This window comes from Cladophialophora yegresii (genome assembly GCF_000585515.1).
Source record: "Cladophialophora yegresii CBS 114405 chromosome Unknown aczIN-supercont1.2, whole genome shotgun sequence".
Taxonomy (NCBI): Eukaryota; Fungi; Ascomycota; class Eurotiomycetes; order Chaetothyriales; family Herpotrichiellaceae; genus Cladophialophora; species Cladophialophora yegresii.
The window spans coordinates 1,547,920-1,568,691 of record NW_006913046.1 but is presented as its reverse complement, the minus strand read 5'-3'; the positions used below and the strand labels follow the sequence as shown (position 1 = coordinate 1,568,691).

At 53.2% G+C, this 20,772-nt stretch overlaps 9 protein-coding genes across 9 annotated transcripts; 3 read left to right on the top strand and 6 right to left on the bottom strand.

Moving 5' to 3' along the window:
• Positions 1 to 261: 261 nt before the first annotated feature.
• On the bottom strand, positions 262 to 2,549 carry A1O7_02492 (uncharacterized protein; the record flags this gene model as incomplete). Its single annotated transcript, XM_007756523.1, has 5 exons — positions 262 to 503; positions 562 to 1,273; positions 1,331 to 1,590; positions 1,641 to 2,034; positions 2,103 to 2,549. 5 exons carry the CDS (start codon positions 2,547 to 2,549, stop codon positions 262 to 264), a joined length of 2,055 nt encoding a protein of 684 aa, XP_007754713.1.
• A 257-nt stretch (positions 2,550 to 2,806) lies between these two features.
• Positions 2,807 to 3,319, bottom strand: A1O7_02491 (uncharacterized protein; the record flags this gene model as incomplete). The annotated part of the gene is made up of 1 exon (XM_007756522.1): positions 2,807 to 3,319. The coding sequence occupies one exon, from the start codon at positions 3,317 to 3,319 to the stop codon at positions 2,807 to 2,809; it is 513 nt and encodes a 170-aa protein (XP_007754712.1).
• On the bottom strand, positions 3,320 to 4,786 carry A1O7_02490 (uncharacterized protein; the record flags this gene model as incomplete). The annotated part of the gene is made up of 3 exons (XM_007756521.1): positions 3,320 to 3,460; positions 3,511 to 4,567; positions 4,620 to 4,786. 3 exons carry the CDS (start codon positions 4,784 to 4,786, stop codon positions 3,320 to 3,322), a joined length of 1,365 nt encoding a protein of 454 aa, XP_007754711.1.
• Positions 4,787 to 7,574: 2,788 nt separating this feature from the next.
• A1O7_02489 (uncharacterized protein) lies at positions 7,575 to 8,414 on the top strand (the record flags this gene model as incomplete). Its single annotated transcript, XM_007756520.1, has 1 exon — positions 7,575 to 8,414. The coding sequence occupies one exon, from the start codon at positions 7,575 to 7,577 to the stop codon at positions 8,412 to 8,414; it is 840 nt and encodes a 279-aa protein (XP_007754710.1).
• Positions 8,415 to 10,901: 2,487 nt separating this feature from the next.
• On the top strand, positions 10,902 to 11,519 carry A1O7_02488 (uncharacterized protein; the record flags this gene model as incomplete). The annotated part of the gene is made up of 2 exons (XM_007756519.1): positions 10,902 to 11,237; positions 11,292 to 11,519. The coding sequence occupies 2 exons, from the start codon at positions 10,902 to 10,904 to the stop codon at positions 11,517 to 11,519; spliced, it is 564 nt and encodes a 187-aa protein (XP_007754709.1).
• A 937-nt stretch (positions 11,520 to 12,456) lies between these two features.
• Positions 12,457 to 12,921, top strand: A1O7_02487 (uncharacterized protein; the record flags this gene model as incomplete). Its single annotated transcript, XM_007756518.1, has 1 exon — positions 12,457 to 12,921. One exon carries the CDS (start codon positions 12,457 to 12,459, stop codon positions 12,919 to 12,921), a length of 465 nt encoding a protein of 154 aa, XP_007754708.1.
• A 205-nt stretch (positions 12,922 to 13,126) lies between these two features.
• Positions 13,127 to 15,315, bottom strand: A1O7_02486 (uncharacterized protein; the record flags this gene model as incomplete). The annotated part of the gene is made up of 3 exons (XM_007756517.1): positions 13,127 to 14,022; positions 14,086 to 14,369; positions 14,417 to 15,315. The coding sequence occupies 3 exons, from the start codon at positions 15,313 to 15,315 to the stop codon at positions 13,127 to 13,129; spliced, it is 2,079 nt and encodes a 692-aa protein (XP_007754707.1).
• A 422-nt stretch (positions 15,316 to 15,737) lies between these two features.
• A1O7_02485 (histidinol dehydrogenase) lies at positions 15,738 to 18,554 on the bottom strand (the record flags this gene model as incomplete). The annotated part of the gene is made up of 1 exon (XM_007756516.1): positions 15,738 to 18,554. The coding sequence occupies one exon, from the start codon at positions 18,552 to 18,554 to the stop codon at positions 15,738 to 15,740; it is 2,817 nt and encodes a 938-aa protein (XP_007754706.1).
• Positions 18,555 to 18,924: 370 nt separating this feature from the next.
• On the bottom strand, positions 18,925 to 19,800 carry A1O7_02484 (uncharacterized protein; the record flags this gene model as incomplete). The annotated part of the gene is made up of 1 exon (XM_007756515.1): positions 18,925 to 19,800. The coding sequence occupies one exon, from the start codon at positions 19,798 to 19,800 to the stop codon at positions 18,925 to 18,927; it is 876 nt and encodes a 291-aa protein (XP_007754705.1).
• Between the last annotated feature and the right edge of the window lie 972 nt (positions 19,801 to 20,772).

The following is a 20,772-nucleotide window of genomic DNA, read 5'->3' as shown; positions in this document are numbered from 1 at the left end:
CCATGCAGGAGACAGTATGCGTACGGCGAACCTTCCGGGTCGTTCGTCGTCATCTCACAGCGGCCACCAGCCAAGTGCGTAAGCTGAACCAAGAAGCGGGTCCGTCCATATCCAATGCCGGATCCAGACCCTGTCCAATAGCTATCCATGTCTCTAAAGTAGCGTAGCCAGCGTAGCTTCGCAGTCATTGCACAAATGGGCAACAAGCACACGACTCGGAGTCAAGCATTAGCTACCGGTCCTCACGACCTCATCTTACCTTCAGCAATGTTCTTCGGCAACAGCCACTCTCGCTCTCTTGTTCCTTCTACGGGGGTCTACCGTGACTGTCAAGGTATTCCGGATGGCCTGGCGGATGGTGTCTGCCACCATCCTCGCGATGACAGGAGGTATCGCCTTGCATACAGCCTCGTATTCTGATTCTATCGTGCCCCAGAATTTGAAGTCGTCAGGAATGCCCTGCACGCGAGCGAGTTCGCGAACGGTGAGTCTGTCAGGCCTATCTGTGACGGACGGTCAGCAAACAAGAAAGGCTGGGTGAACTTATCGCCGGACACGAACCTGGGTGCTTCCACGGTTTCGGTCCTTCAGCCAGTCTCAAGGTAGTGCTTGCCTCCATATCGATTCGCCCAAGGCCATCAGCAACGCTGATTCCGGTGTAATGATTGTAGACGTGAACGAGGCTAGAATTTCTTGCCCTGTCATGATCCTGGGGAGGCGAGCACACAAATCCGGAGCACTCCTTGTCGGCCATTCGACTGTTCTCGAAATTCAAGTCTGCGAGTAATTCGCCAAGGCCAACGGCATTTCTGGGCTGCACAGTGTATCTCTCATCCTTCCAAGGTAGCGGCGCACAAATGGACGATGCCACAATAATCAATATGCTTCGTTGTTGCGGCAAGCCGTATTGTTGCACCTGAACAATCTTCATGTGCACGGAGTACCTCATCTTCAGAAGTCCGAGAACGGTTTCGGAAAACCTCGAGCTCGCAGACGGATGGAGGAGGGCGGGAGACATGAACATGACGAGAAAATTGGGACCTTCTTCTGCAGCGGCTTTGTCGACGACTTGGAGGTCGCGCAGGAATTGATCCAACGACGGCATCTGCTCGTTCAGCTCGTTGATCCTGAAATTTGTGTGTCTACCAGCAAAAAGTACAATCCGAGGGGGCACCGGATCTGGTAGTTGTATAGGCAAAAGCTTCCTTGTGTTGAGGTCATCGAAAGTACCTAGGATGGCTCCATCAAATGTTTGAGCGGAGTTGTGTCGGACCTGAAGGAGTCAGCAAAATTCGAGAACGCAACGGTGTGGTATCACGACGCAACATACCTTCCACGTGCTGGGCTGGGTTTCGTCAATGCCAAACGCTGCTTGAATGGTGAAGCCAGCCTGAGAAAACCCTTCGGAAACCCCCAGTACCTCTGGGCTCAGGTCGAATACCAGAGGCGTGCCCAGGCTGCAAGGCTTGGGCCTGCTCCATAGCTCCTCTCGAGTTTCTACCAGATGCGCAGCCAGAGGTGTAAGGGATGCGGTACTTTCAGCTGCGGAGTCGCGGATGGCAAAACGGCAAAAGAGATCCTCATGGTCGCCTTTGAGTCTGCGTTAGCAGAAGTCGCATCGGCTCGTCACTAGGACGTACCTGGAAGGTGTTGGAACACGTGAGAGACTGTGGTCGTACTGGCGTCAAGATATCGTGCTGCAGAGATTTCGGCAAGCAAGATTAGAGTCGCATCTTCAGGCGTCCTCATCTTTGCGAAATCACCGAAGTGCAGAATCAGTTCGTTTTCACGCTCTGCTGCACGTCCATTAGTCGGGACGTTGCCAAACGGAAAGATCGAGCTGAAGGATGAATATAGCGTGGCGAGCAAATAATGGTTGACTTCGGATTGGTTCTCATGCTGGAAGATATCGTGGATGTAAACGACCTGTTCTCCTGAGTCTTCATTTAGCTGAACCCACGCATACTGACGTCTTTCGAAGGTATGGTTGAGATCCCGGTCGTGCAGTGGTGCTTGCAGAAGAACTCCGCGGACCTGTAAATGTGAGTGTGAGAGATTGCCTCGAATAGGGTTTCAAAACACAGCGAGCGCCGAGGGCATACCTGAATATCGCTTTTTCGTGGCGGAATGAGGCCGGAGAAAGCTTGTGGGAGATGCTGGTCGTGCCATTCGGCCCACGTATTCTCATCTTCTTGCGCGATTGTGTTGTGGAAGTCGCTAGGAGGGACTGCAGACGGCTCTATTGAGTTGCTGGGGTCACTAGAAGCGGCTGCTGGAGAGTCGTCGAAGTCATCCCAAAGGCCTTCTGAGGAGTCGTCGGAAGAGCCACAAGTGGTGTCTGATGAGTTGTCGAAGACATTACCAGAGCCGTCTGTTGAGTCATCGAAGGGACTGGAATTGACTGAATGTGTCTTTTCTCGCCGCCTCAGAAGAATCGCCGTGCCATGCTGCCCATCAGACGGTTGCGCCGTAGCAATTGTAGGTTCTCTAGGCTTCAGTGCTGGAGGGGGCAGTCCAAAAAAGGATGGCCCTTGTGTCCTCGATACCATGGGGAAATATGCCTCGATGTGGTCAAGTCCTGTGAAAATGGCCTTAGAATCCGCCCGTGCAATAACCTGTGCGGGACAGCCACAGGCCTTCTCGGCATGGTCGGGCTCGGTTGGTGTGCCTGAGATATCTGTCTCCAGAGCTGATATTAGCTATGTTATAATGTTAAATCAAGCTTATAAGAGATGCGTGACGTACTGCTTGTGTTCAGAACGACTCCCATCTCCCTCTCGCATGAGCTTGCCTTGTGAAGGGTGACCTAATAGTGGATATTTGCACCGAATTGCCGGATCAAGATCCCGCTCTCATTTCCAATCCAGCTGACCTTCAGCGTATTAGTGGCTGTCGGGACTTTGAGTGTGACAGCTCTAGGCGTTTGTCGTAGATATTCAACTGCGTTTCGTCGAAGGCAGGAGGCGCCTTCATGTGTTAAGCCAAAAGGGATGCGGAGTTCATCGAAGGCTGTTTCGAGCAAATCTTGGACGACGTGGTCACAGACAAAGCCGTGATCACTATCCACCGGATGTTCTCCAATGGCTCTGAAGAACTCACAATTAGACCCTCGGTGCATATGCGTAAAGTTCAGCCACTTCCCATGAATGTGGAGGACTTTGAGGTTCTGGTCGTAGAGGAGATCAATGCTTGTGTGGGCACCATCGACAAACTCGAACTGCAAATCCATCAGCTTGCTGTCGAGCGAAAACGATCCTTTCAAAGCCCGGACTATGTTGAGGCCAAACACATCGGTGGGTAGGCCGATACGCGGTGACATTTAGAACAAGCGCTTTCTTTCTTGAAGAGGTGTAAGCATCAATTGTCGGCCCTGTTGGTCTTCATATTTGCGAATGATCTGCCAAAGCTTCTTCGCCAGCTTGAAAGGCTTCTTCTTGAGTTCTTGTGAGATAATGTCTTCCTTCACGATCGTTAGCATACGCCTATTCCCCGGCAAGCTCCCAAACCCACGTCTGTAGTTGGATTCTGCTCGCTTTCCTGTCGGTCCGAGTAGAAGAACGCTTCTGGATGGAACATCTTGAGATATTTGCAGATGTTCACTGCTGTAAGACGCGAAACATGGTCCAATGCCATCGCTATGTCCGGAACCTCCCCATCTTGGTTGAACAAATTGACATAAGAATCAATGATGGCCACCCCTTTCATGGCGATGGCTGATTCCCAGATGTTGGCTAACATTCTCGCCTCTTCATTCAGATCCACAACGCTCTGCCGGTCGCGGTTGACTTTTCCGCTGTTGAAATTGTAACCAAACCGGTAGTTCTTCCCACCAGACTTGTGGTCACCGTATTCGCTAACAAGAAGACCTTTGAGGTAGACCCGACCACGATACCGGGGATCACCTATCAGATCACCAGCAGGTGTGTGTATTACCTGCGCTGCATTGGGCGGATCTAGATCAAGCGAAACCGTGAGCCAGGCACGGAAAGTCTCCTCCGAGATCCCTCTTTTCTTGGGTCTAACGCCATGCTTGTCGTCTGTCGATTTACCGATTTTGACAGTCATGTCCTCTCGGATGCGTGCAACAAGCCCTCGTGTTTGATTTGGCGTGCCTTTCTGTTTCCGGCACTTCTCTGCCTGTTTGATCAGCACTGACTGTTGTGGTTTGGTTAGGGCGCAACAGAGAAGAGCGCGGTCTCTTGCGAAACCGAAGTTCCAATATAGAGAATTGGTCTCGAATTTTACAGAATAGCCGCTTCGACGCAATACCAGTGCTCCCACTTTGAAGCCCTCACCGTGACCTCCTGCAGAGCGTGGGTCATCGCGTTTGTTCGTTTCTCCCAAGTGAAGATGTCTGCGTTCCAGTTTAGCCTCGAAATTGGTTATCTCCAGGCTTCCTGGTTGGCTCTTGAAGATGATATATCCAAACAATCTTGGGGTAGATGTGCCTGCGGTGGACTCGGCAACCAACGATGCGGTGATGTGAATCTCATGATGGTCATTCCGTGCGAAGACCGGCCGGACCAAATCGGGTCGTAGGTTGAAAGACTCAATAATGCCGTCTCGCCTATAAAATGTCAATCTTGTGCAAACAGCAGAGTAGAGAGAAGCTCCCATACCAATTTTGATAGAACTCTCTGAAAGCATCTTTCTCGGTCCAGTCAGGGGCGTACGACTTTGTGAACGCTAATGGCACGGTCTTGCGCTTTTTAAAATCGCTGTTCTCATCCTCAGTTTCGTAGTCGATGTCCGAAGAGTAATCATCGTATTCGTCGCTCTCGGACATTTTGCGGCTGAGTTCAAGAGTAGGCGACGACCAGTTTCGTTTGATGGTCTTCTGTTCATGTAGGAGCGGGATTGTTGGGCTTGAGATGGAAAAGGCGATTGTTGAGCTTGAGGTGAAAATGGTTCATCAAGTCAAAGGGTCCGAATGCCGCCTCTGCGTTGATTTATCTCATCGGGATACAGGCACTTGGCGAAGGCAGAAAGAACCTGAGATTGAGCTACACCATCAAGACAAGCGTAATAGCCATAATAGTTGATGAAGCCCCGAGATATCTGGATGGGGAAGTGCGGACATTTGGGTGCGAGAGAAATCAAAGGTGAAAAAAACAGAAAGTGAAGTAAGGCTGAAAGCAACATGGCTCTTCACTTGAGGCTTCCGGCTACTCACCGCAGATACTCTCTGGCATGCCTGGTCAACACATTATCCGTTCGCCGTGGACAAGATATTCGGTTTTTTCTACGGAGTACGTGCAGGGACACGCCCATCTTTGGTTACCAACTCGGCAGGATGCAGGCTTGCCTGCTGTCTTCGCCCCGTACTGTATGCGCAGCCCGCAGTGGACATGGTCAATTCGGAATAGCTTGATCACTGCGAGGCGCTTCTGAAACCCGGGTGGCGGGCTCACGCAGGGGAGTGTCGCATAATTGGCCTTGACCACAGCAGACAGCTTGCGTTCACTGATGAAAAGCGGACGCATGTGACTGGATGCAAGTCTCGAGCCCAAAAATGTCGAGGCGCAAGGAGCCACGAGGAGACTGAGGAAATACTCACTCGGTGCTCATGCAGAATGGACCGCCAATTGTCGACGGCAGCAGGGTCCCAGCTACGAGAGACTGGGATTCACAGAAGTTCTCCAGGACTACGACGCGTGACGGCCGGTTGGCGGGTCATGCATGTGGCGCATCTCGTCACAGGAGGCCTGCATGCAATGCCGGCGGTGTGTACTGGTGGCACGGCGGAAATCGTGGCTGAATGGTGGTTGTGAGCCTCCGATGCCTCCATGACGCAGAACTTCTGTAGAAAGGGAGTTCTACGTAGAGCAACGCTAGAGATAGTTCTAGATTCGTTGTTTATGAAAGGTGAAAGTAAGCTGAGCAAGCTCGCCAGGGCTCGACGCGTCATGAACGCGGAATCTTGGCTGCCAAATCACTTCCATCAGAAGCTCGCAAGCAGAAGCTTCCAGTGTTCTGGAAGCAACTTGATCCGCAAGTGCAGCAGCCACGCAGAGCCCGGAAGATGTATTGGAAGGAACCAGCCGAATCCGAGAATGAATTCAGAAGACAGCCCTCGGGACGCCTAAAATGCACCTTCTCGACCCGTCTTTACAAAACGTGTGCTGACATGATGCGTCTCTGCCTTACCGCTGTCGATACGCCGCCGACCAGCTCGGAGCAACCCCATCCTGCGTCTGCTGCTCTCCCTCTCTGCGGCTGACTTAGCACTTCCTCCAGCCTTGAGCGGCTCCACTGCTTGTATTGGATTAGAGGCTCTCCCTTTACATCACAGCCTTGTCGATCGATATGGTGCTACTGACGCAGAGGTGGCAGGCCTCGAGGTATATGAGCCTCGAGACGCCCCACCGATACGATGCCGAACGCGAGCAGTTCCTCCCGCACAACCTCCCAAGCCTCCTCACCAGATGTCGGAGGAATCACCCGCCGACCAGGCGCCATACCCTGTACCGCGACGCGTCCACCAGAAGAGCCGGACGGGCTGTCGGAATTGCAAGTTGAGGAAAGTCAAGGTGAGTTCGAGTCGAGAAGACCATCAGCCGCTTCACCCTGACTGACAGACACAACCACCAGTGCGATGAAAAGCGTCCAGTATGTGACAAATGCGCCATTCATTATGCCAATATCCAGAAGTGCGATTACGGCGACGAAAGTCCCAGCAGCCAGGAATCGATGACGAAGAAACCTGCAGCGGACAAACTGCGAAGTCCGCTGAAGGCGGTGCCAATCCTGCCGAAGTCTCGCCATCGCCAGGACGTCGGGTTCTCGACCCTTGCCAGGCCTGCTTCGTCGAACTGGGATCCGTTCACGCAACATCCACCTTCAGTGGAACCTGACATCAACCTTTTGATGGGGACCTGTCAGTTCACACCGGTCAGGCAGGGAGTGGAACGGGCCCCAACTGACCATGTGGCAGATTTCTCATCGCATATCTTCAACGTCTTTCCTTATGTAAGGACCACTCCACCCTTGAGAGCACCGCCTATCGCGGCGTGGTTGTGACTGACAAGACTGGAGACTAACGGAGACCAAACAGTATCCGACCCCAACGCTTAATCCCGTGCTGGAATTCTTTGCCCCATTGATAACAAAGGATACAGTGTTATTTCACGTTACTCTCCTGATCAGCGCGTTTCGACTGGAGCGGCACCTACCGCCGAACGAACGCGTGAGATGCATACGGCTCTCGAAGATGTGCATGGACCTGATTCAAAACAGGATCAATGAACCATTCCCCATCTGTGTCTCGGATGAGACGCTGGCGGCTGTGGCAGGGCTTGCCGTTATAGAGGTTCGACTTGTCTTCTCCTTTCTCTCAAGTGCTGGACGCTGACTACTACTATAAAGCACGAGAAGGGCAGTTTGCGTCTCTCCCGCATCCACGTTACTGGGCTTAGACGGATGCTGGAGGTGAGAGGCGGGCTGGAAGCAATTCGTATCTCAAACCCTACGATTGCAAACGTGCTCTTCTGGTAAGCGGAACTCTCCGTCTCCTCCACTAAGCAACCAATGTTCCAGAGTAACGATTTCTAACATGGCGGACCCTCAACTATAGCATGTTCGTGGCGGCAGCCGATGTGGACTTCCCCACCTGCGACGCAGACACGATCGTCCAGCGACCCCCCTGGTTCTACCACAGCCTGCAACTCGACCGGTCTTTCTCCTTCGCCAGTGGCTCGGGCGGGACAACCAGCCAGTCCAAATCTAGCGAGCTCGTCCCGAACCCGAGCGCGAACGCCAACCACGCGCTGGATTTCCAAGCCCACGGTGTCACGCCGGAGTACTCTGAACTAATGCTCAACCTGCGCATCTTGGCAAAGACCTACCAGACGGCCAACGACTGCGGCTCCGCCCGCGAGTACCAGGACGTGTTGACCTTCCTGTGCTCCACCCTGCAGCGTCTCCTCACGTTGCCCCTGCCCGCGCACGACCCTTTGCTCGGCGTCAGCGGCATAGGCAGCTACGAGAGCGCCATTACCACCGCATGCCGTCACGCCTTGATCATCCACGTCTTCGCCCAGTGGTGCGGTCACCAGCCGGACCCGACCCTGCTGGTGAGCACCGCGCAGCACAATCTCCTCCTGACGCTGAGGCCGTTGATCGACCAGCGCCACGTGTCGACCAAGCTCCTGCTGTGGCTTCTCTCCGTGGGAGGCACGTGCCCCTACGGGCCCGCCCAGCACAAGTGGTTCGTCAGCCAACTCGCCGACGTGGCGACCGATCTGGAGATCCATTCGTGGGAGGACATGAAGGCCAGTCTTCAACAGGTCATCTGGCACGAGTACCAGGATGACAAACAACACAAGGAGCTCTGGGATGAGGTGGTAGCCCTGCGTGACGAAGAAGCCATGCATTTCTCCGAGATGGTGTATCCTGTGCCTAGCATGGCAGTGTAGGCTACAGACAGGCATGCAGTGCTCACTGCAATTGAGTGTACTCTAAACAATCACGAACACATGATGATAGTAACAATGTAACGCAGCGGACTCTGAACAGGCAAGTATCGTGTAATTATGCATGGAGGTGTTTCAAGCCCATACCCGACAAAATACCATGTATGCAGAAAGGTATCTGGTTCATGTCTCACCGGCCAAGTACGCGGTCTACCACTCAGAGGTAGTGTATCCGCGCCTAGTATGATTAGGATTGACCTCTGACAAGTTGAGATCAGAGAGCCTCAACCTTCAAAGCCTGGCCAGGGCCCTGAGCCCCGTAACCCGAGCGGCCGCGCTGACCGACACCGCTGATCCTTCCGCATTCGGTCAATGGATGGGGGCATACTTACCTAGGTAGTATGTGAAATTGTGAATCCTTGTCCCGGACGTCTTCAGTGGTCGACAGAATAGGACTGCATGTGTGTATATGTACCGAAGTAGATGAGGTACATATCTGCCCTGCCCTGAGCAGTGAGGATTCATACAAACGCACTTGGAGGCTGAAGTGAGTAAGTACCTTGCCCCAAGGATACACGCACTTGGAAACTGAAGTGAGTGAGTGGTCTTTACGTGCGTACGCGAATACTGTTCTCGAATCTCGGAACTTGTCATACTGTTCAGCAGCCTACAGCATACAGGATAGATGTCGGACACAGGACACAGGCCAGAGGATACAGCCAACAGGACATAGGATATAGCCACAAGGACATAGGATATAGGATACGGATTACGGGAAACAGGCCGCAGAAAACAGCAGCTGTGATTAGCTGCATTGGTGAGTCGAGGCCAAAATAGTCAATATATTCAAAAGCTGATGTTCGACGCTCGATGATCGGAATGCATACTATCTTTTATACTAGTCTCTTCGTCCATCATAGCGTACACATGGTGAGCTGCACGAGTGGGTGTTTCTCATAGCCGACTAGCGAAATATGATTGACGGTGAAGTTCGTTTAGTTCTGCCATAGTCCAGACCGTCGAGTCGGGGCGCTTCTTGCGCTTGCTTGCCTACTCGCTTGGTGGACCGGTCGCGATTTCTAAGCGATCAGCTGGGTACTGTAGCATCGACTGTGGCAGAGAAATGGGCGGAGAAATGGACAGCGCGTACTGTACAGCCTGGTACTTTTGTTGTTTGACTGCAGCAATTAGCTGGAGTACAATACCGTACGACTGCTGGTCGACAGCCGATGTCAGATAAGTAGATAAACGGCCGCGATACGCCGCGTATCTCGCATGGTGCGGCTTGCGTGGCTTGCGTGGCATGTGCTGTTTCCATGGTCCATAGACCTATCGACGTGGAATCGTGTAGGAAAGTGCCGTGGGCACCACTAACCTAACTACTGTAAGTAGGGGGTTAACCTGTGTCGAGTACTGTGTAGGTGCCCTGGCGCCCTGGGTAGAGTGGCGCCCTCTATGTGGCCTCACGATGGGGAAACCAGAAATCCCATGGCCTCCAGAGTCCAAAAGTGCGGAGTTAATCAGTCAAGCAACGGCCCGGCTGTGCTTGTTGCCGATCCCCTGCGTAGCTTTTACTGTTCTGGGCCATTCGGTACGCAGTTAGCACTGCTCTGGTTTGTCTCCAGAAACGGCCATTTGGCAGCATCCCGGCCAATCAATACTAGAAGTTCGTGCCCCCTGCAAGGCGCAGGGCTGCGGGACCGACGGGTAACAGAAGCCGATTGGCTGGATCCCGCCGGCCCTTGGCTCCAGGGACCCCTGAATGAAGCACTGCTTCGGGTTCGCATTGTCCAGCAAATGACCGATCTCGAGGACCTCTTTCCTCGCGTGGGCGTCGAAAAGATCGGAGCTTCCGCCAGCTATGGACCTGCAATTGGATGGTCGCCCAAAGCCATGTTGCGGAGATAAGGTAGCCAGGCAGGTACAAAAGGGTCTGTCGCCGTACCAGATGGAGTGAAACCGTGGCGACCGGTGAATCTCGAATGCATAATGGTGACGCCAGCCTGCTTCCGTGGTGCATTTGTTCTATCACGTCTTGGTACTAGACGGTGGAATTGGGGCCAAAATCCACGGTTCCGATGGCCACGACTACTCTCCAGCCCTGAGTCAGTTGTGGCAGCTCGACGATCCCTTCGCACTCCACTTTTCTGTCGGAGCTGAACGCCTGGGGCTCGAACCTTGATATAGCCATGTGGGTGGCCATGTGTGCGTCCGCCGGCTGGGGAGTCTCTCATGGCACGCCGTATAAGTGCAGAGTCTGTCGCGCTGCAACCGGGGTACAATGGTGGAGGACGGGAGATGGGGACGTCGAAACCGTGAGTAGATCCTGCTACAGCAAGCCGGCTCAAAAGGACTACACACTCTCCTGCAGCAGCCACATCTGACTGGGTTGGAACCAGACCATTACAACGTCCTGCGTTGCAACGCCCCAGCAAACCAATCGCCGACTCTTCTAGTCTGGCTCCATCTTTCCACACAGGCTCGTCAGCAATGGTGGAAGTGATGAACGATATTGACGAAGTGGCTTCCGCGTTCTCCTCTGATTTCGAGCAAGAAAGACCAACTCCGGGTTGGAACACGGCGTTTGGCTCACATTTCGCGTTTTGGACCAGAGACACTCTGGTTAGCTGCGTGTGCGGAGCAACCCCCGACACATACTGCACATGTCTTCCAACTTCGCTTGATTTCGTCCCCGAGGGCGATTATTCCCATCAGCCCCCGACGCCTCAAGACTATGGAGACTTGGCCAACCCCGAGTCCGCCTTCTCTACGATCGAGCCACAGATACGCGAAGACTCGAGACCAGCTGTACCTACCAGGAAAGAGGTAGATCATGGGCCGAATATAGTGACATGTACCTTGGCTAACTGTCGAATCCAGCGTCGGAGGCAACAGAACAGAGCGGCACAGGTCCGGCACCGAGACAAGCGGAACCGATTCCTCCATGAGACGATGCGCAATGTCGAGGCGATGAATGAGGAGTTGAAGCAGACCCGGGCACAGCGTGACTATTTCAGGCTGATGTATGAGGACCTCGAGACGCAAATGATGGAAATGAAGAGTCAATCAAGCTCCCGAGTACAAAGTAGCTCTCCTAGACAGAATTGAGCAATGCCGTATAGTGCCACATCCAACGCAATTGCCGTAGTCCTTTGGACATGTGCAGGTGATGCACTTGGTAAGGTCATACGATTGCCAAACCTTGAGCCAGAATCGTGCTTTTCTTGCTGCCATATCTCAGGCGCCCGGTGGCATTCCCGATAGACGCGTTCCATGCTGTCGGTTAGCAGCGGTTAATTCTAGACCAGCGATCCCACTGTGAACGCGGGATAGTCCAGTCAGATCTCAACCCCAAACCCCTGCTGATTCAGGTGGAAATCTGCTTAGTCACAGCTAGTCTCAATGTATGAGTGGTGCCTTCCCTCCGTCGAAGCTTCTTTCGGGTAAGCTCTTGAGCCTGCATGCCGCTAGATAGATCCAGGGATGGAGAGGAGTCCTGATGGGGAACGGTGCCTAACACCCTGCGTAATCAATTAGACCCTCGACCTCCCCTTTTACTGAGTTGCCAGACTGTCACACCGGAAGTTTCATGAGATAGCCACTGGGCCTAGCGACCCTTCGAAGGAATGCCAGCCATAGACCGTGCACATATGACGACGAACCCCCGAACAGCAAATGTGCCAGCTGCCGCCCGGGGCCAGACAGAAAGCCAACGCCTGCCCCAGGCATGAGAAGAAGGCAGGATCGAGGAAGAAGTCCAAGTTCTCGCTTCTAAGGGCCGTCAGCTGCAAAAAGTCCCCCAATCGGGCCTGACTGACATTCAGCAGACCATGAAAGATGTGTCGAATGCGGCCCAAAGACCGACGATGCTGCTGTGCTGCAAGGTTAGACGGGTTAAGGAGCTCATCCACATTCACAGGACCCATGGTGTTTCTTCCTTTCCACTCCACGTCGTTGGATTAGAAGACAGACTTCCTGTTTCGTTCTTGTAAGACCGTGTCCATCAGACCCTGTCCGGTCATCCTCTGAGGCAGCCTCATCGAGCATGGTGCATCGTGCAGACTACCATCTGCTCACGCTCGGACACCTGACTCGGCTCTTCATTGTGAGGAATCTTGTCCGCTGGGTGCTGTTGATCGGCGACGTTGCTGCCGTCATTGGGCTGCCTTCAGGAGCACTGTTCGTCCCCTGCCTGTCAGCGCAGCTCAAGGCCGCATTGGAGGCTTTGGATCTGTCCGACCTGTCGAATCTCGAAGACGAAGTTGTCCGGACAATACTCCGGGCATGCTTTTATGGCGTAGAATTGTCAGTAGGCCTTGAAGAGCACCCGTGGTTCTTGTCGTATCTCAGACGAAGTAAGAGGATTCTTAAGCTCCACAAGCCTGCCGAAGTTCTGGAACTCCTCGTCAGCTTCATGTACATGACGAAACAGTTCTCCAAGATATTAGCAATACTATGGGAGGATGCGAGTGAAGTGGAAGTGGAAGGTTCCTGGAACAGGTTCAGATGAGCGATATATATTTTGACCTTCCACGACTGAGCTGAGCACAAATGGTGGCAGGGACAAGCTGAGAGGTTTCCATAAAGTGGAAGTTGCCCCCTATACGATGCACCTGCTCAAATAGCGGATGAAAATCATGGCGCACACGGGCGCCGAGTTGCCCTTGAACGTGCCTAAATCCATCGTACTTGTGCACGTTCGTCGAGCATCGGCTTCAATACTGCCAATGCCCGTCTGCAGGCTGCAGACCCATACCGTCGTAGTCGAAGGCTCCAGAGGTCAAGGCGAAATCCTGCTCGAACCACTGCAAAACATCAATTCCTGTCATGAATTCATCGTCTGCATCGTTCTCTTGCCACGGGGTCGGGTGAACCTGAGCTTGCGGGTGTAGGGGACCAGCAACCGGTGGAGGCTGAATGGGGAGGGTTGGAGGAGCAGCAAATGGCGTTCCAGTGGCAAAGTCTGGCCGTGAGACTGCTGCACTCCCCAAGAGTTGGTAGCATGGATCATCGCATGGCCCTTTTGTACCTATTGAAAAAGTTGAGTCCGGGTCCAGTTTCGGGTCGATGCCGCTACTATCGCCTGGCAACCTGACCGCGGAGAGCAACTTGGACGATTCCAAAGCTTGTGCCTTGATTTGCGCAAGGACTAATCCGAAAGCTCGCGCAACGGTGGAGTTGTTCTCAGAGTGCACTTTGGCCAGTAGAGCGATGATGGAGTTCAGATATTCTTCGAACTTCAAATCCCTCACGTCGATATGGGACCTGCCTTCGTATTCCGCCTGGCTGTCACATATGTTGAGTAACTTGCGCAGCGCTCGAGCGGCGTATCCAGTACGGACGAAGAAGAGGTTTGGTAACGTGGAAGCCGTGGCAATGTCTGTGGACAGCAAAGCATCGAAGCATTCATGGATAGCAGCCAGGCATGCAAAGAGGGCCTCCTCTCTGGCGGGTATGAAGTGCAGGTCTTTGAACTTCAAGGCAAGCTCGTCCAGTCCCTTAGTCTGAGGAATACGGAGCGGCGATCGAAGATCATCTATGTCGTGCTCCGGATGGAGAGCTATCTCGTTGATGAAGAGATCGGTACTTGCCGCGACGTGCCGCACGTATGCTTCACATTGCTGAAGTCAGCACTACACGAGATATTTCCCGGGGCACCCTGCATCGGACTTACGCAGGCTCAAGTCCGTTCTCGCATGTCGTCGCCAGTAATCGAGTTGCTGACGAAAGCCTCGCAGCTGATATTGAATTCTGATGTCCCGAAGAGTAACACTCGCGCCCGGGTCGTCCATGGAGAAGGCGAGCGACCCAGCTTCAGCAATACGCTGGATGCGTATCAAGTCACACAGCCAGACGTCGCTTGGTAACGCAGGGGGTTCGACTGAGATGATATCCAGGCACTGCTCAGTGTACACGGACCACCGGACGAAGGCAGGGTGACGGAGAGCCATCGAGATGCTGCAACAGTATCAGCAGTGTCACCGGACCGTTTAGTTATGACCTACCTCGTGGCCATATAGTAGCATCCTAACCAAGCTCTCCGTGCTGCAAGAGACTCCAATTGGTAAGGACCGTTGCGTGGCTCCGAGGTCGCCCGATGAGGACGCCTCCCTAAGCCTATATCGGTGGCCATAGTGCTGGCGATGTGTGTCATCTGATTGAAGTTTAGGTCGCGCATCTGCAGCGCCCTTGAGTAGAAGCAGACATGGACAAGGAGAGTCTGCACCAACTCAAGGCTCCTCTCCCCTTTGTACACGATCCGCAGCGCAAGGTCTTTGACCAACATGTCGCAGAGCTCCGAATCAACCTTGCTCCGTATCTTGGAAATAGAGACGGTAATAATGGCAAACAACAACAGGGGCTGCTGCTCCCTGAGAATTTTGGCGTTCGTGGTCTTTGGAAACACCACGAACGGGAAGTAGTGACTCATTTCATGCTGGTACCTCTCAAATGCCGCGCAGGCCGTTTCCCAATCGAAGAGGCCTCGTGACAACGCTTCCGCGATGAGGCTCTCTTCGGGCGTTACTGACGACTCCTGGTCAGGGTCGGGTCGGTTAGGGACGGAATCAGTGTCCGTGGTCGATGCACCAGCGTCTTTGGATGCAAGTAACGCCGTCAGAATGTTGATCTTCTCTTCCAGGTCTGCTACTCTCTCGGTCGTCTTTCTTTTTCTTCGTCGAGGTATATCCTGCATAATGCATTGACGTCTCGTCCTGATGCACAATTTGCAAGCACTTCCTAGTGCCTCATCGATCTCGCATCTCGTTTTCATCCGTCTGCAAGTTATGCATGCACGACTCGATCTGACGGTTTTGGCTTTGGGAGCGGCGCCCTTGTATTGCTCCGCCTCGTCGCTGTCGTCGCTGCCCTCGCTATGGACCTCAGGTAATTCAGACGTGCTCATGGTGGCGGACTCCGCTTACGAGACAATGAGACCTATTGCCTTTCTCGAGACGCCCTTTTGCCCGTGGTTGAGATGTTTCAGGGGCTATAAATCACTAATTAATTATCTATATTGGAAATCAAGCCGAAGGGATTTAGCTTCGATTGCTGCCTGAGACCGCGGAACAACGTTCTTCCAGAAGAGCCGGATTAGTCAGCCATTCGGCCTCGCACCTCGCACACACCTCGTCATTGTAACTCTCGACAAAGGTTGCGTGGGGAAGGCCAATCCAGTCTGAATGCCATTGGGGCTCTAATATTTTTCTATACCCAATCTATCTCCCACAATAGCCTGAAATCTGGAGTGGTTTCGGTGACATGACACAGTTGACAACCTGTCCGTGACGCCTTGCCTCGAACAATCGCCCTTCCACGACACATCGCTCAGGGAGCCGCTGCAGATGAAAGACTTTCGTTCCCATCGACTAATGCCGATGAAACGTGCTTTTCAATGTCCGGCGATGAGGCGGTGGGGGCCTTCTGCGCAGACTTCTTCGGGACGAGTCCGAGTTTCTCTAGACGAAGCTCCATCGCCCGTCGATGAGCATCAAGTCCTTCGCACCTGGCGAGCTCCATTACAGCATAACCCACTTCACCCACACCCTGCTCGGTCACTTCACTGCTGGTGATATGCTTCATGAAGCTTCCCAGATTGACGCCACTATACTGTCTCGCATAGCCGTACGTCGGTAAGCTATGGTTAACGCCTGCAGAGTAGTCGCCAACCGACTCTGGTGTCCAGCCGCCGAGGAATACAGAGCCTGCATTCTGGATGTCTGACAAAGCAGCATTCGGATCTGCAATTTGCAGGATGAGATGCTCCGGAGCGTAGTAATTCGACCACTTGAGGGCCTCCTTGAGAGAACCAACCGAGATGGTTACGCTGTGCTCGATTGCGCCTCGGACAATGTCGACGCGAGGTAGCTCGTATGCTTGTTTGTGGACTTCATCCTCGATCGCCTGGAGTTGCTTCTCATCAAGATCGATCGCGATCAGAACGACCTGGCTGTCTGTGCCGTGCTCAGCTTGACTGAGAAGATCGCTAGCCACAAACGCAGGGTCGGCAGTATGATCTGCGATGACGAGCACTTCAGAGGGGCCGGCCGGCATGTCGATTGAGACCGAGGCGGAAGTATCGTTGCTCACTATCATCTTTGCAGCTGTCACGAATTGATTTCCGGGACCCAAGATCTTGTCCACCTTGGTGATAGATTCCGTGCCGTATGCCATTGCCGCAACAGCTTGGGCGCCACCTGCAAGGACTATAGCTTCCGCTCCGACTTTGTGCGCGATGTACACGATCTCTGGGGTGACTGTACCATCCGATCGTGGGGGTGACGCGAGTACAATATTCTTACATCCTGCAGCCATCGCCGGGACTCCAAGCATGAGTGCCGTTGACGGCAAAACCGCCGTGCCTCCCGGAATGTAGAGACCGACTTTTTCGATCGGTCTCGAGAATCGAGAACACGTCACTCCAGGCATGGTCTCTACGATTAACGGTGCCGACGGCTTCTGTGCAGAATGGAATTTCAGGATGTTGTCGTATGAGACGTTGATTGCCTTCATGGTTTCTTCAGGTAGTTGCATGAGAGCTTCGGGGAACGGTGCTTTCAATACTGGTGACTTTAGACCGGTGGCCCGCTCAAACTTATGCGTGTACTTCAGCACCGCCGAGTCGCCCTTCGACCGGACATCAGCAATGATAGGTTGGACAAGGGACATGATCTTCTCGTTTGACTTCTGTGAAGGTCGTTGTAAAGCCGACTTTAACGTATCGTCTGAGAAGGCCCTTGAGGTGGAATAACGCGTCATCTGTATCCGGCGTGATTCGTTTTGGCCGGCAGGATCTGAGGGAGCTTTCGGCACAGACGCAGCTTCCTTGACGTCTTCATCTTGGTGGCCATTGGTTCCATTGCTCTCGGGCTGCGCGGACCCTTGTTCACTTACAGGCTTTTCTTCGACATATTGTGGTTTCGCATCGCCTTTCCGACGCTTGACTTTCAGGCTTTTCAGATCGAGGTTCTTCTCAATGTCTTCAAGGGTCACATCCGCTGCTATACATCGAGCTAGGGCAAAGTAAAGCAGGTCGGCTGCCTCGGAGGCGATTTCCTCTTTTGAGCTTGCCGCACAAAGTTCGTCTGCCTCCTCCTTGATCTTTGCACTGACGAGTCTAGGGTCGTTGAAGAGGCGAGCAGTATATGAACCTGCAGGAGCATCGACCTTGCGGTCTTGCAAAGTCCTCTGCAACCTTGAAAGACCAGAAACCCTACCCCAACATGACATTGTCCCGAGATGGCAGAAGCCACGGCCTTTCTGATGGACTCGAAAAATCAAGCAGTCTTTGTCACAGTCGAAACCGATGCTGATGAGTTCCTGAGTGTCACCGCTCGATGCTCCTTTGTGCCATAGTCCTCGCTTCCGACTCTGGTACACGCCTGTGCCAGTCTTTAAGGCTTCGGCAATGCTTTCGTTGCTGCTCCATACTAGTCCCAGGGCGACTCCCCGCTCATCCACTACCGTGGTCGCGTAGAGGCCCGTCTTCCGGTCAGGAGTAGCACCCGCGACGATCAACTCCGCAGCCGACAATAAATCTTTGTCTGACGCCTGGGATGGGTCGAACGTTAACTTGGTGGACGAGACAATGAGCGCATTGCCAGGATACTCATGGAGTAGATTCCTTCCATCGGTTTCGCTCGGTATTGCGATGTAAATCGGTTGGTCCTGACTCGGGGGATAGTTGTCCAAATCTTTCAAGACGGTATCAACAAGCTCGTTGCCCTTGTCGCCGTCAAATGCCCACTCCGAAGTTTTCCACTTGGGGTTCTCGTGAAGAAATGATTTGAGTTTGGCAATGTCGGTCTTTGGACTGACAAGTGAAATTGTCAAAACCAGACGATCAGGTGAAATGGTCGGCTCCTGCGCCAGCACCTTCAACTGCTCAAAGGTGACGAAGATTTTGGATGCGCCGTTGTTAAGCACGTCAACCACATCGTCCCAGCTCTTCAGCTTCCTAACATCAAGGTATATATCGAGTTTGGTGAAGTTCTGGCGGAGGAAGGTCAGGCTCGAGTGGAAGTTTTCCGGCCTGACCTGGACGAGACATTGTCCAAGGTACGACACCTGCTGCAGGGTCAAACCCTTGATTTCGTCTTGGAGGATGGCCTCAGGGTCGACAGCGACGAGTAGTCCTGTACCCATCGTTCCGGCAAGGTTCCCAACGACTGAAGCGTACGGTAAGGAGCGAGGAGATGTCCTATGTGCCTGCGTAGGAGAGTGCTCAACAACTTTTTTTTTGGTTATTTTGACTCAATGTAGAAGCGACGGCGACAAACTCCGGGCGGGGCAAAGTGATAACGATAAGCGGAAACGAAGGGAAGGTTTACCGAGAAGCCGCCACTTCCAACGGAAGAACATCATTGGCTTGGCAGAACAGGGAGACGGACTCAAGCGGCTCCCAACATTCGTTCCCTCGAGAGCATGTGCCATTCCATTGTGGCAGTGAAGCATCTCAGCATGTAGCCATATATGCCAGTGATCTACTACAGGCTACTTCAGGGGCATGTGAAAGTCAAGACATGGAAGTTCTAAACATATCCTTGTCCACAATTTCCTCCTTCCTCGCCACAAGCTCATCAACATCCCAATTCACCCAGACCAGCCTGTTAGCCAGAAAAGCTGCCTCTTGACTCGCACACCAGACCACGAAATCGCCTGCCAGTTGGGGGTTGGTGGATTCGATTTGCACGACGCCGTCGAGACCAGCCTTCCAGTACATGTCAGTCTCGACAGCACCCGGGTGGATGGAGATCAGTCTCGCGCTCCCAGGCAGGACCGTCTCGTCCAGGATGTCCATTGATATGGTCTCCATCATCCTCCACATCGCTGCCTTACTTCCGACGTATGACGAAAGGAGACTTGGCAGAAGGACGTTGTAAGCAGCGACACTATTGACATTGATAACCACAGCTTGTTCCTTTGCGTTTTGTTTAGCCCGGCCCTGGAGGAATTGCTGCAGAACCATGGCCGTCCCCAGGACGTTGACCTCGAACGACCGCCACCATTCCTTCATATCAGCGTGCACAAAATTCTCACGCTTTGAGAGATAACCGGCATTGTTGACGAGGACATCGAGTGGTATTGTGATGGACGCAAACAAGTCCTTGACAGACTCTTCCGAAGCGATGTCCACCACGCGGTACTCGACCTTTGGTTCAGGATAATCCCGTTTCAACTCTTCGGCCGTGGCTTTCAACCTCGACTCGGTACGGCCCACGATGACAATGCTGGCCACATGAGCCTCTGCAAATGAACGTGCAATGGACGCTCCTATCCCATAACCGCCGCCTGAGATCAATACATTCTTCGAGGCATACTCCGAAGACAATTTTGCCGGTGAGATCCGATCATACGATTCGAAGTGCTCGATCTTGGTGCTGAAAGGCATGGTGTGATCCAACCGAGAGAAACACAGCTAATCTTCCAGACTGCCGGTGTTCTTCTGCTTCGACTGGACGGTCTCCGTGAGTTGGCTCCTTGTACTCCTGCCATTCTCTGGTCATGAAAGCATTGAATTTATACTTTGAAGCCCTTTTTTCATTTCGTCCGTATCTCCAGAGCAGACGTGAAATCCCCTTGGTCAAATCTCTCCCACCATGCGAATCCGCGCCGCAAAACCCGGCATCACATCTTGATAGCGACCCAGAGCCACACGTAGACACCAGCTTGACGGAGGTAGAACCGCAGTCCCCAGGCTGCTTACGCCAACGGAGGCTCTCACCACATTTGCAGCAGCTCGAAATTAGTAACATAGGCCGCACCATGAACTCCGCAGTTGGTCAAATCGCACAGGTGGTTTACTGATACCTCCGACCTCCGGCCTACGTACCTGCCATGCAATCCGAACACAACGGTGCAAGAACCAGAGCGGAGCCTGATCTTGTCCCGAGCCTCCGGCCTGCGTGAATGCTGACTTATACTAAGCATCGAGAACATGATCATTCGTTCAATTTTTCCACTATGGATGTATCCCGTCTTGCCCAGCTTCTTGAGGAGTCAATTATCGTACGTGGCGTGCGGAACTGCTCAAGTTGCGACCTTATTCCTAAGTAATCCCAAAACGCATGCTGGGAGGCAGTTTCGAGGTCGGGTCGAGGCAAGCTTGACTTGCATGTGTGCCAGCGAGGAAAAGCCATGTGTGGGGGCCATCTTCATACCTCTCGCAGTCTGACACGAAATTCGGCCACCGAGTTACAGTCCAGAGGGAGCGAATAGCCTTTGTCTGTACTCCAACTTTGCAGCAGGTAAAAGTCCCAAGAGTGCGACAGGGTGGACATGTCGAGTTCCGAGGTGACTGGGAGCCGCGCTACAATCCACAATCCACAATGCAGACAATGATTGTATGCACCACATGCATGCC